The sequence below is a fragment of the Dermacentor albipictus genome, chromosome 7 (genome assembly GCF_038994185.2).
Source record: "Dermacentor albipictus isolate Rhodes 1998 colony chromosome 7, USDA_Dalb.pri_finalv2, whole genome shotgun sequence".
Classification (NCBI taxonomy): domain Eukaryota; kingdom Metazoa; phylum Arthropoda; class Arachnida; order Ixodida; family Ixodidae; genus Dermacentor; species Dermacentor albipictus.
This window is the reverse complement of record NC_091827.1, coordinates 57,917,469-57,929,803: the sequence shown is the minus strand read 5'-3', so window position 1 is coordinate 57,929,803 and position 12,335 is coordinate 57,917,469. Positions and strand designations below refer to the sequence as shown.

General features: G+C 45.4%; 1 protein-coding gene across 1 annotated transcript in view; it reads right to left on the bottom strand.

Moving 5' to 3' along the window:
- Positions 1-4,006: 4,006 nt before the first annotated feature.
- The window catches only part of LOC135912616 (uncharacterized), a 28,056-nt gene continuing 19,727 nt past the window's right edge, over positions 4,007-12,335 (bottom strand). The window contains exons 5-8 of the mRNA XM_065445111.2: positions 11,248-11,302; positions 9,055-9,098; positions 6,090-6,183; positions 4,007-4,206 (exon numbers count right to left, since the gene is read on the bottom strand). Coding sequence (XP_065301183.2) covers positions 4,085-4,206; positions 6,090-6,183; positions 9,055-9,098; positions 11,248-11,302 — 315 coding nt within the window. The 3' untranslated portion in view covers positions 4,007-4,084. The remainder of the gene's footprint in view (positions 4,207-6,089; positions 6,184-9,054; positions 9,099-11,247; positions 11,303-12,335) is intronic.

Genomic DNA, 12,335 nt, shown 5'->3' with positions numbered 1-12,335 from the left:
CGCAGACCACGGATTCGCTGCGGCGGCTGAATATGCACTTCTGTTTCGCTTCCGAAATTTAATTTTTGCATACGAATGCAGCACAGTGGTAGCCCGATGGCCTCAAGTCATTTGACATCACATAAATCGCAGACAGAACACGTTAGAATCGCACTAACTGCGCTATGAAACCGCTACCGTTTACAGCTGCCGCTGGAAGAAACAGCGATCCACACATACCAGTGCAAGGTGGAGAGCGGTGTCGTGCTATAGTTCGAGGCTACGTTACTCCTCGTCAATGAAACTGAGCGTAGGCTTGACCACTTTATTTTGAATTGCAATTATAAAGACGCTGGAGGCACATTCTTTCCTTCGGCGCTACCCACCGATGCCCTCTGGACCGGCAGTCGAGAGTGCATGCGCGCACGGCGCTATAGGAGTGTTGAGAGGGTCTGTAGAAAATGCGAAGAGCGTTTGGCTGCAAAAACGACGAAGCGAAGTGAACGCTTTGTAAGCGCTCCACTGAAACAGCTTCGTGGTGGAGGCAGGCCAGCGTTCTGGCTTCCGCTGCTGGTATGAGCGTTGTGCGCAACAGACACTATTAGCACTATTTCAACTACGTTTACTGCTGTTGTAATGCTGATTTAGTTTAGCCACTACACATGTTTGTAACCTTGGACAACAGGTCCGTCTACGGCCTAGCACTGTCGGACCTCCTTCTGTGTATTTATCTGTACCTTGTTTGTTTGCTACGAAATTATTAAACTTGATTCTGAAACTAGCGTTCCTGCTGAGCTGCTGTGTAGATGCGGGTGCATTAGCTGGCCAGAGAGAAATGGAAAGTAACTGTTAGTCTCATCTCGGGCGCCATCTAGGTGCGACGTCTCCAAGGCCAGTTGATGCGTTATCCTTCTGGCCAGCATCGAAGACAGTGTACGTACGCAGCCAGTGAGACAGCCAGAGACAGCTTCGCACCCAAATAATGAAACGCGCCTCGAGCCATCTGAATGAAAGACGCATGGAAGACGCCTTCTCGATGTTACGCCCCCTGGTGGCGACAAGAGTTGATGAAAGCACACGTTATCTCTGTATTTTAAATGTTTGCGTCTGCGAACTGCTTAAACTCGCTAATGAGACTTGTCAGATAGTGCGTAAGCATTGTTTCGAATCATTCACACACACACACAAACACACACGCACACAAACGCACACACACCCACACACACACACACACACACACGCACACACACGCACACACGCACACGCACACACGCACACACACGCACACACACGCACACACACGCGCACACACGCACACACACACACCCACATATATATAATGTTGCCACTCCCTCGTCTTTCCTACAGTATTTTGTAGGTGAAGGTGTGTACATGTGTGCAGTCACAAAAAATCTCAGTAGTCATACGTAGTCATTAAAACTTCTCATATCTGTCCCCATAGAACACCGTGTATACTTATGTAACGCATCGCGTTGCGCATTACAGATGGGTGGACCGATCTTCGAAAGAAGTAGCCCTAGAATGCTTACTCATTAAACACGGCGTGACTTTCACGGAGTGTATAGGAAAACATGATTGCGTTTTCTTGTGTGCGGAGGACCTTCCCGTCAAATGCCCGAGTGTGCTGTCTTTCCTTGCGTCTTTGCCTGCGTCCCAGTAGTTCGCGCTCTGAAGTTAGCCATGCTTCCATGCCAACTCGCCCATTTTTCACATTTCACCAAGCTTCCGTCTAAGCCGCCATAGTGTTTGAACAGCTACACAGCATGCATCGTTTTTGACTTCGATGCCGTTTTCGCGAAGCTGTTTCCTTCGACGTCTTCGTTAAAACTGGAACAACGACACTTAAGATGGCCGCTGTTCACTTAGCCATCTACTTTACCGTCTACAGCGAGTATTGGAGCACAGCCACTGCCGCCGTTGCGAGGCGCCCAATAGCTGCCGGGGTGCTGTTCCTTCTACCTGCGAGGGTTGCCTTTTGGGCTGCGTCACATCATAGTTCCTCAGCCGCGTATTTTTAGAACACTGTCCGAGAAGCTCAAGTGCAACGTGAGATCTCGCTATCGCCGTCGATGCTTGCCATTGCTTTTCTTTTTGTCTGCACGCTTCGACCGAAGTTGCCAAGTTTTGTAAGGCGTTATGGCGCAAGAACAACTAAGGATATGATGCGCCAGTCACAAGATGAGATTGCACAATTTGGCGAAAGGGCTTCAAGCAACAAAAATCATTATTTCAGAGTTTGTTTAAAGACCCTCTTTCCTCTAGGATTTGAAAAAAAAACACACCGTTTAGATATAGTCATTTTTTGGACAGAATAAACCAGAGATAAAGTGCTGTTAGTGTTTTAGTAAAGTTCATAAGAATACGTCTGTATATTCTAGTTCAACGCAGGAAATGTTATTAAAATGTGATTCATAGTAAGAGGCTCTTATTATTGATTACACATCGCTTATTCTTCATTTCGCTGTAAAAAAATTATGTGCCAGATGTGTATACCCAATACGAGGGCGAGATTATAAAACTTCCATGAAATGTTCAGGCGGTATGATGTCTTCCACTCCTGTAGTATGTGTTTTACTATTCCGAGTTTCTTATTAATATTAGAGCACCAAGAAATTTGACAATTTGGGGGCATTGCAGCACGGACCACCCGGACACAATCCTTGAACATTTCTTTCAGTTAGTCTTTCATGGATTTGTGATTTCTGCGAATTTATACACCTTTTCATTTTCCCGGATACCCACGTGGCTTGGGATCCAGCAGAGACGGACTGCTTTATCATCGCTTTCACGTAAGCCAAGCATCCTCAGGATGTCGCTGTGAAGAGGTTCGCACCTGATTTTCTACTGAGGGAAATTAGTAATATTAGAGAATCCGTGTACACAAACGCCTTCTTTGTAACCTCCTGTTACTATATTTTTCAAAAGCCATAACCAGGGCATCTACATCGGCTTTAAGAGCCGACACAACCTGTGGCAACGAGACAATTTCCCCATCGTTCCGATACGACTGCGCTTCCGGTATGTTCAACTGTTTTGCACCCGTCAATGTAAAGCTCAATGTAGTCATTTTACTTGAACTTCTGCGAAGTCTTGCATTGTGTGTTCACGCGGTGTTTCTTTCTTTTTCTTGTGTTATGCCACAGTAAAACCACACACACAAAAGAATGCGCGAAATCATATCGCAGGGCCAGTTTGTTTGGTCGTGCGACGGCGCTGAGAGCCTCGTTCGGGACATTGTGGCACATTTCTTCGAATCGAAGAATAAGTGGTCTCGTGGTGTTTCATTTCTTTGTATAGCGTGTTCTGTTTGTCGTGTAAGCGGCAAGTGTGTGACACATGCAACTAGGTAGGGCTGCGATTCCAAGGAGAGGCTCACGAGTGACATCCCTGCTTGCGCCTCACCGGTGGGTGACCATCAAGGAAGCGTCCTTCTCAAGCAGATTTCTCGCTCGCTTCATGCTTGCCCAACACTGAGGCGCATGCGGCGCAGCAGGCCACGCACGGCCGTCTAGTAAGGACGTGACAGCTGTACTTTACGGTTGTTAAATTTAGCTTTCCTATGTGAAACTGGCGCTATTTCCTAGGCTGTAAAAATTAGCGAAGTCAGGTTTTTTGCGCTTTGGAAAACCGGTATAAGCTCCTCAGATGGCGCGCTTCAAGTCTCACATTGGGACCAATCGCAGGGCTCCCCAAAAAAAGTTCGTCTAATTTGCGTAATTACTCGCTTAGTTATTACGCCGAGTCGTCTTCAAACATATGCTTTCGTAGTAAATGCAGTGCAGAGGAAATCACTGAAACACCTAATTTGTATCCTGTGTTGCAGAAATTACAAGTGACTTTTGTGAAACACCCCATACACAACGCCCATGCATTGTCGCGTACAGACACTCCCGTCCTCCGTTTTGAAAGCGAGCTCCTTGATGCGGCTGAATTGTACACTCTCCGCGCAAATCTTAATGCTGAGCGAGAGCGTAGCCACTACAGAAGTAAAGCGCAGCACACACGGTCAGAGTTCTTTGCGCCCTCTCGTGGGCATTGTATTCCTTTTCCTTTCGCGTTTCCTTCTCCTCGACGAGGCCCGTCATCACTCTGACCCGGTAAGAACCGAGGCGGCCGTGGTGCAGCTGTCACAAGTGTAGCCTGACTCCTTGTCCAGACGCACGATGCTGTCGGGACTGCACAGATTCTTGGACTGCTTCCGGATGCCTGCATGTGTGTGGGGACACAAAACTTGTAGCAAAACGAAGTCGCGCCCTCAGACTCGGCACTATAGCCCCAGGATGGTGTTTGACGCTACGTGTGATTTCATCCAAGCAACAAAACGTTCACTCATGCCAATGTATACTTTTCTTAGTATCCCTATATCGTGATTGTCCCACTTTCGTTCCCACATTACTGCTTCAGTGAAGGTTCTTTTAATACCGAATACTTCAGCATTAGAAGTATCGATACGGGAAAGAATGTATGAAAAACCGGTCCCATATGGTAGAGGTAGGTGAGATGCCTTAGGTATACGAGCGTGTGTGTATATATATACATATATATATATATATATACACACGGTCAGATATATATATATATATATATATATATATATATATATATATATATATATATATATATATATATATATATATATATATATATATATATATATATATATATATATATATATATATATATAAGTTACGAAGGGGTACCGAGGGTATCGATTCTGTTAATTAGAACCCGATAAAGCCAGCAGACAATGAAACCAAGGAAAGCATCGGGGAAATTAGCTGCGGTTGAACCTGGAACCATCATCAGTTACACTTCGCTCCTCGAAGAGGCAGGTCAGTCGAGTGAGCTCCTTCACCACCCTTTACCATGTGGTGCATGCGCTTTAACTAATGAATCCCGGTCCTCAAAGGTAGGACACAATCCTGGTAGATTTATCTCGCATTTACAGCTAAGTTGGCACTGAATACTCAATTAAAAAAATGTAATGGAGACTTCCTTTGGCGAGAACTATCACATACACTATATTTTTGTTCCCAGTTTCGCAGTCTCTGTTTGCTCGAGCCCTTTCTGTGGTTACTATATATGTGCGCATACCAACTCTGTTCTTGACCCATTGAAACAAACCTACCATGATTTATGGGACCACCAATATGGTCGTCGTCAGCACCAGTGTGTCCATGTGAACGGCTGTCTCTTAGCTGTCTCTTCGTTCGTTTTCAATTACAATTGAAGAAATCTGCAATATCTCCCATGTTCCTTTTGTCTGCTGTGTTTCATTTTCCCCGTCTTCATAGCCCGCCGTTTCTGTTGTGCGAATATGCATTCCATGACAGCACTGAAGTTCAAAGTTACACTTTTGGATGGTTTCTTGCACGAATGCGTATTACGCGAAGCTTGCTTGCGCATTGGCGGCTTAACAGGCATGTCGGCGCAACACAGCACACAAAGTAACTTCTTCTGGGCAACAGGGAGCATGCTTCTTGCAAAGCTGAGATTCTGAGGACTGCTGCCGGTAGCGTCGCATCTCGGTAGTGCACCGAGATGAGACCGACGAAAAAAAATATTCGCAGTTCCACCCGAAAGCCGAAGCACCGATTCCGATAGCAAATTAGTGGATAGCTGTACGCAGCAAAGATAGTAGTCTTATCGGCCGTATAAACTCGGTATACATTCGCTTACTAACCAAACTAACACTCATATAATATCTAAGCGTGACTCAACGAGGACGAGGACGTAGAAAGAAACAGACACACAGCGAACAGCGCTGGTCTTTGTGTACCTGCTTCTTTCTACGTCCTTGTTCGGTAGCGCTTACACATTGTATCGTGGATATTGTGGGACAGAATGCCTTGCCGCTGCGTGATCTATGTTGATATTATTTTTTGACGAAGACAGCTTGACCAAGGTTACGTGAAATGATCGCGTACTGCAGCTTAGTTGTGTACAGGAACACAGCGATGCCTTCCCTCCCTCCCTCCCTCCCTCCCTCCCTCCCTCCCTCCCTCCCTCCCTCCCTCCCTCTCTCTCTGTCTCTCTCTCCCTCTCTCTCGCTCTCTCGTTCTCTTAATTATTTGGGACGAACTACTCACAAGTTGCCTGATGCGATCCGTAGCAGGGGCACTTCTTGCACTTTGATCCGACGTATCCGTAGGCGCAGTACTCGTTCATCGCACACTGGGGGCCCTGCGATGAGCATGGGACGTTATTGCTAAACGACTTGTCTGATTGAACACGCGAAGGTGATATCAATCAATCAATCAATCAATCAATCAATCAATCAATCAATCAATCAATCAATCAATCAATCAATCAATCAATCAATCAATCAATCAATCAATCAATCAATCAATCAATCAATCAATCAATCAATCAATCAATCAATCAATCAATCAATTAATCAATTAATTAATCACTCATTTCACGGAAAATTATCATCGTTAAAAAAGATTAATTCAAACAATTTGTTTGCCCACTTCAAACCTCTGTTTGACACGTCCAAGAAGAGAGGGAGAAAAATTCGGAGCCATTCTACTCTGAGAATGCGGCCTACTAGCGGAGCTGTAGAAAAGACAAAGCACACCACTGAGTGCAAAAGTGTACTTATTTTGGGGCTTTTCCCTTCCGCGTCTGTGGAATACTCTGCGAACGCGCACAGTCGCTGTGAATAGCGCCCCAACCTGTCGAGGAGTCCAAATTGAAACGCGCCAAGCGCCTCAAGTCGCTGGCTTGATCTCGAGAAATTTATAAGTACGTTCTATGCCGCTTGTCGATGCATGCGTCCGCGACATTACAGTAAAGAAAAAAAAATGCGTTCGTGGCGCAACGGTTTCAATGTCGGGCTTCTGTGCCAGGGGTCCATGATTTTTAATAATGTTTGTTTAATTATTCATCATCGAGTACTTTGTTGGAAATGCCGAGTTTACAAAGTCGAAGAGACGACTACAGCCGAAAGGACGAAGTTTAGGCAAGTCCGTGTAGTTCCCATAATTCGAGTGATATACAGTATATGGCTCGCAGGGAGCCATATACAGTAATACCGTAATATGGCTCCCGCAGGGAGCATACAGAATATGAGTCCCAGGGAGCCAAAATACATTAACTCTAGAGGCACGGACATTGAAAAATGCGTGGAAGAAGGAAACACAGGAGGGTTCCCGCATACGCAACGCAATTGAAGCCAAACGCGGTGGCTCAACAAGCGATTGAACGTTGAAGTGCGCGGTTGGTTTTAGTGTTCCCGCTTATTTTTTACAGCGTTCTACCCAATTCAAACAAAAAAAAATGTCTGTGGCTTAGCTAAGGTTAAGCCCAGGATGCGAAGCATACTAGCCTTTATTTTAGTTGTTGAACCACCGTTTAGCCGGGTGAACTGCTGTTGCTTGGCTATATTTGGTTCGGCTGGACGAAGAAACAACTCATGCAGGCGAGCGCACGAGCTGAGACCCGGCTATGTAGCTACGCGGCCGCAAGCGAGCGCACGAGTTGAGCCTCCGCTTTTGCAGCTGTTATGACGTCATATGGTAGCTACGCGGCCGCGCGCGGCGCAGCAAGGAAGAGCGTGGTTGTGCGGCTAGTATGCTTCGCATAAAAATTAGCATTTTCGCCCTAAGGCGAGGCATTGAAAGCGATAGGTATGTAAAACGCTGCGCTGGAGCTTTTCGCGCCATGTTCTAAGAGTATGCACGGAGGTGACCTGACGTGGCTCAGTACGCGGGACAACTGCTTCTGCGCTGCAAGAAATGGCGCCCTGGCAGAGATGCCAGGCTTGTCACCACGCTGGTGTGCCGATGAATGCCGGCAGCGGCAGTAGTGGGCTGTAGGCCCTCGATGGCGAGCGAGATGTCACCGAAGGAAAACCATATGCGTTTGAGAGCGCCCAAAGAAGGGAATACAAATAGATCTATACTCGTGGACGACTTTCCGTGGCAATGAAAGTGAAAGCTACGGAGGCAATAAGCGGCACAAGCGAGATGACTCCTGAAAAAAAACATAATCACATCTCCATCCCCGTTAGTTTGAGCTGGGGAAGGGAAAACTTAAACGGCTCATTTACAGAAGACAAAAGACACCGCTGAATGTTCAATTTGAGTTACTTTCTCCCCGCTGTTCTCTCCCGCGTCTCGGCTAATAAAGTCCCTAGTCATTTTTTTTTATTTTGGCAAAAATATCTAGGATCTTTAGTATGGCCAAACACGAAACCGGTTACACGTGAAAGCTGAGTGGATTCAGCGTCTGTTTCGGAGAAGCAAAAAAAAAATAGAAGCGCTGTTAGACACGGCCGCGGTCTACTTGGCGCACTAACACATGCGTATATATAGAGAGACAGAAGTTTCAAAGGTCTTGGGTGTATGTTTGTAGGCTTGCAGCTAGGTTAGGACGCTGGCCAGAAGCCACAAGAACAATTTTCCCAGATAACGCAACTGAGATAGCCCTGGGTTCCTCGGTGCACTTTTTGTTCAGCACCACAAGGGCACCGAAAAACTTTCGGGCAAGCTAGATAAAATGTCAGCTATTATGACAGCACGCAGATTTGCACACCGTCGCAAGGACGCAATTACGCAGATACTTACGCGAGGGTCTACGAGGCCAAATTTTGTACGGCGCAAATTAACTAAGTGTATTTTTAATGTCTTCATTTTGATTTTAATGCTGCTTCGTTTATTTTTACGCCGCGTATATTGCGACGTACCATGAAAAGCAGATTTTCAGCGTTGTGCATAGAATTCTTCAGCTATGGGAAGAACTACTAACGCAAGCATATTTTCAGGGTTTCTTCGAGTTCGACTTAACGGGAACCTCTCTGTTTCTGTTCACTCAAGTTCGGCTGTATCAGCTGTCGGAGCCATAAATAACGCTGGATATGTGCAGCTATCAATTACTGCGTCCTATACTGCTCATGCTTCTGCTGGGCGCTTATCATGCATGCGTGGCGCGTTGGGTCATGTGGGTTTCCGGCTGCTTGCTGGAATGCGTAACAAGATTAGTGCGATGGTAATGATGGTACGTGCTAAGACCTTCCATGTAGCCACAGCTCCTGCAGTGTATACACATTACCTTTTCCCCGCCGCACCTCGTCTCCAGGTTTTCGAGGATCAAGCCTGCGTCAAAGCCAAAGCCTTGGTGAATGTTCAGCGGCACAGGCTATAACTGTTGGAAGCACTGTACTTCTAAGCGCAATTAGAATCGGGATTACAGACGTCCGCAATGCTTGTCAGGGTTTTAGAAATGCTCGAGACTTTAACGCGCTGGTTGTACACTCTTGCTCAGCAAAGAGAGAAATGTAGATGAGCTCTCTAACGCGACATGCCATTAAGTCGTATTTTGAAAAGGCATAAGGCCAGGGACTGTATTCTCGGGCCATCAGTTTCGGCAATAGCGTTACCAGGGTCTTTCAGTGCCTGGTTTAACTTTCGCGAGATTTGGCAAGCTACAGCACGAGACGCGTCCAAGTACACGGCCGACAGCGTTTTTGGCACTGCGAAGATAGCGAGCTTGGCACAGCGCCAGAAACGCTGTCGTTCAGATATACATACTTAAAAAAATATGCACACTTTGGGGCTTATCTCGTCCTACAACGATAACCGCCATCTGTCTTGCCCGTATTTTCTTTCTTTGACGCTGTGAACCCGGTACTTCCTAGTCGCGAACGGCTTGCACGTTATCAGCTTGACACAACATTTTCGACAGAAAAGTAGCGAGCGCAGCGTTTTGAAGAAACGAAACGCAAGCAAGGCAGATGATGATTATCGTTGTGGGGCAAATATACACCTCAAAGGTTGCTAATGTTTCAAGGGTGCAACATGGTCACGTCTGGCGCCGATTTTAGCGAAATCTGGCAAAAGTGAGTCTCCGAAAGTGATCGTCCCCACTACAAACTTGCGGAAGAAGGAATTAGCATCTCACATGTCGTATTTCGACAGTCATCGCGACACAATGTTGCAGAAAACTACGTGGAAAACCAATGACATTAACATGGGGACGAATATTTTGAAAATTGTGAGTCCCAGGTGAGCACAATGTATTCACCTTCGGTGAATTTTTGGGGTAGTGCGCTAGGAATGCTTCTTATTACGCTAGATGCCAATGTGGCTCGAACAGTATTGTGAAACACTAAGAATCACTGACACGCGAAGCAGATATACCGCGCTAAAGCAGGGATAACGTGGAACGTTAAGTGGTGGAGGCGTTTTCTATAATAAAATTTAGTGACAGGTGCATCTGCTTTCCTTCGTCACCGCTTTACGCGAACTAATTTCTTTTTTCTTGGGGATAGGAAAAGGCAATTTTGATGTTAATCTGCTGAGTCAATGTGTTAAGTCATCCGCTGCACTGCTGTGCACATGTCTCCGATTGCCTGTGCGCATGTAACCCGAATTCAATGTATTTAAGCGTCGGAAAATTACATCAGTCGCGAGTGTGTGCTTTTCTGTGTATACTCTTAGTCCTTACATTATTTTGTGCCTAAATACTGTATCTAGCTTATTTTAGGCATACTTGCAAAACACATGGATTGTAATATACGTTTCAAATATACGTCTCTACATACCTTGCATCCTACCACAACTTGCTTTTACCTAGAATTCATAGCAATTACGGCAGGTAGACTCAGCCTTCTTATGTAATTTCTCTGCGTAACGCTTTAACTCCAGAACTGAAAGCAATAGATTGAAAATATTCTCATCTAGTTACAATTAACCACATCTTGATTTATCGTTTCCGTAACTTTCCTCATTATATTGCTCTGTCCGATTCGTTGTCAACGCTTTTTCTTTTCTGTATCTTACTTGCACAAGAGGTCCAGCTCAAGGTGATCTACCTTGGAGTCTCCGTCTGCATATTCCTGTATCTGTATTTACGATGTATACTTTTCGAACAAATCTAAATTGAAATTTGAATTTGTATTGGACGTGTCATTATCCATCACTCGCTTCTCTTCCGCAGTTCGTGACATATATGTCCAGATGTGAACAATTACAATACAAATTAAGTTATGTTATTCAAATGCGTAATCAGTGTTAATATCCCAGTTTATGATGGCTCTGGCATCCAATGTTGCGCCGACGAAGAATTCTCTTTAGTGCCTAGCGCGTTGTCTTCACGAATAGGTTTTACATCTGCGGAAGTAACATGTAGTAAAAGTGTTTTCACGCGCATTTACCGACACGGGGAAAATTTTTTTCGTAGCCGAGGGAGTGCGCTCGTCGGGAAACAAAGATTTTACTGGAAGTCACAGTTTCTGAAACTTACACTCATACGGAGTTTCCTGGCAGTCCATCAACCGGCACTTGTACATGCCATGGCACTAAAAGGGGGACGTGTGTTGCACAACAATATTAGTCATCGCTCATTTATTTCCGATCCTCTCGTAATGAAGAGGGCCGGAAAAACTGCGCATAGATGTTTCCCTTTTCTTCTTCTTATCATTATTATTAAAGGTCGTTATTAAACGTCATTATTAACATGACGAAAAGCTCGCTCACTTCGCAACACTTAACATTGCACGTTTGAGGCTTCATTATATAGCATGTCCTGTAAGGAATGCACACGTAGGAAGTGCCAATGCTAGAAGAAAGGTGCAGGGTAGTTGAAACGTTACATTGCGGAGCACTGATGTGACTTAAGATGGATTCTTTCTACTGTATGAGCAAGCGCACTCACTTATCGTAATAATGGATATCGTGCACGGATAAGCGTAAATAACTCACACTTCTTTGTGGGGAACTCAAAGCTGCTCACAATCTTTGCAGTACTCTGCAGAATGCTTCGCATCATTTGAAGTGTGCAGAGGTGCATCCTCACGCCGACACCCTCTCTCTTTTATTTTGTGGAGATGTTAATTAAATTTCTTCAGCCGTTTCTCGACAAAATACAGCATCGACTGCAACAGCAAATTCCAGGGCATGTCATCATATTATGAAAGCAGTCGCTTTGTTAAAGAAAAAGAGAAATACTCATAAGAATTACATTCTGGGATTTCGGGTGCCAAAAAAGAAAAAAAGAACCACGTTCTTAATACGGAGCACGTCGTAGTGGCTGACTCCGTATCAATTTTGACCAGCTGGGGTTCTTTAACGGGCACCCAATGCATGGTACACGGGCTCTTGAGTATTTTACCCCCATCGTAATGCGCCCGCGCGGCCAGGATTTGAAACCCCGACCTCGAACCTATAGCAGCGCAAAGCCATATCCAATAAGCCACCATAACGGGTAAATTACTGTCCCCGATGAAGAAGACCTAGAGATTCAGTCTGAGCATGATCCGATGTGCATTTAATGGTGTTGCCATTGATACAACAAGTGCTTATACCGTTATTAGTTGAAGTTATGACAGTGGG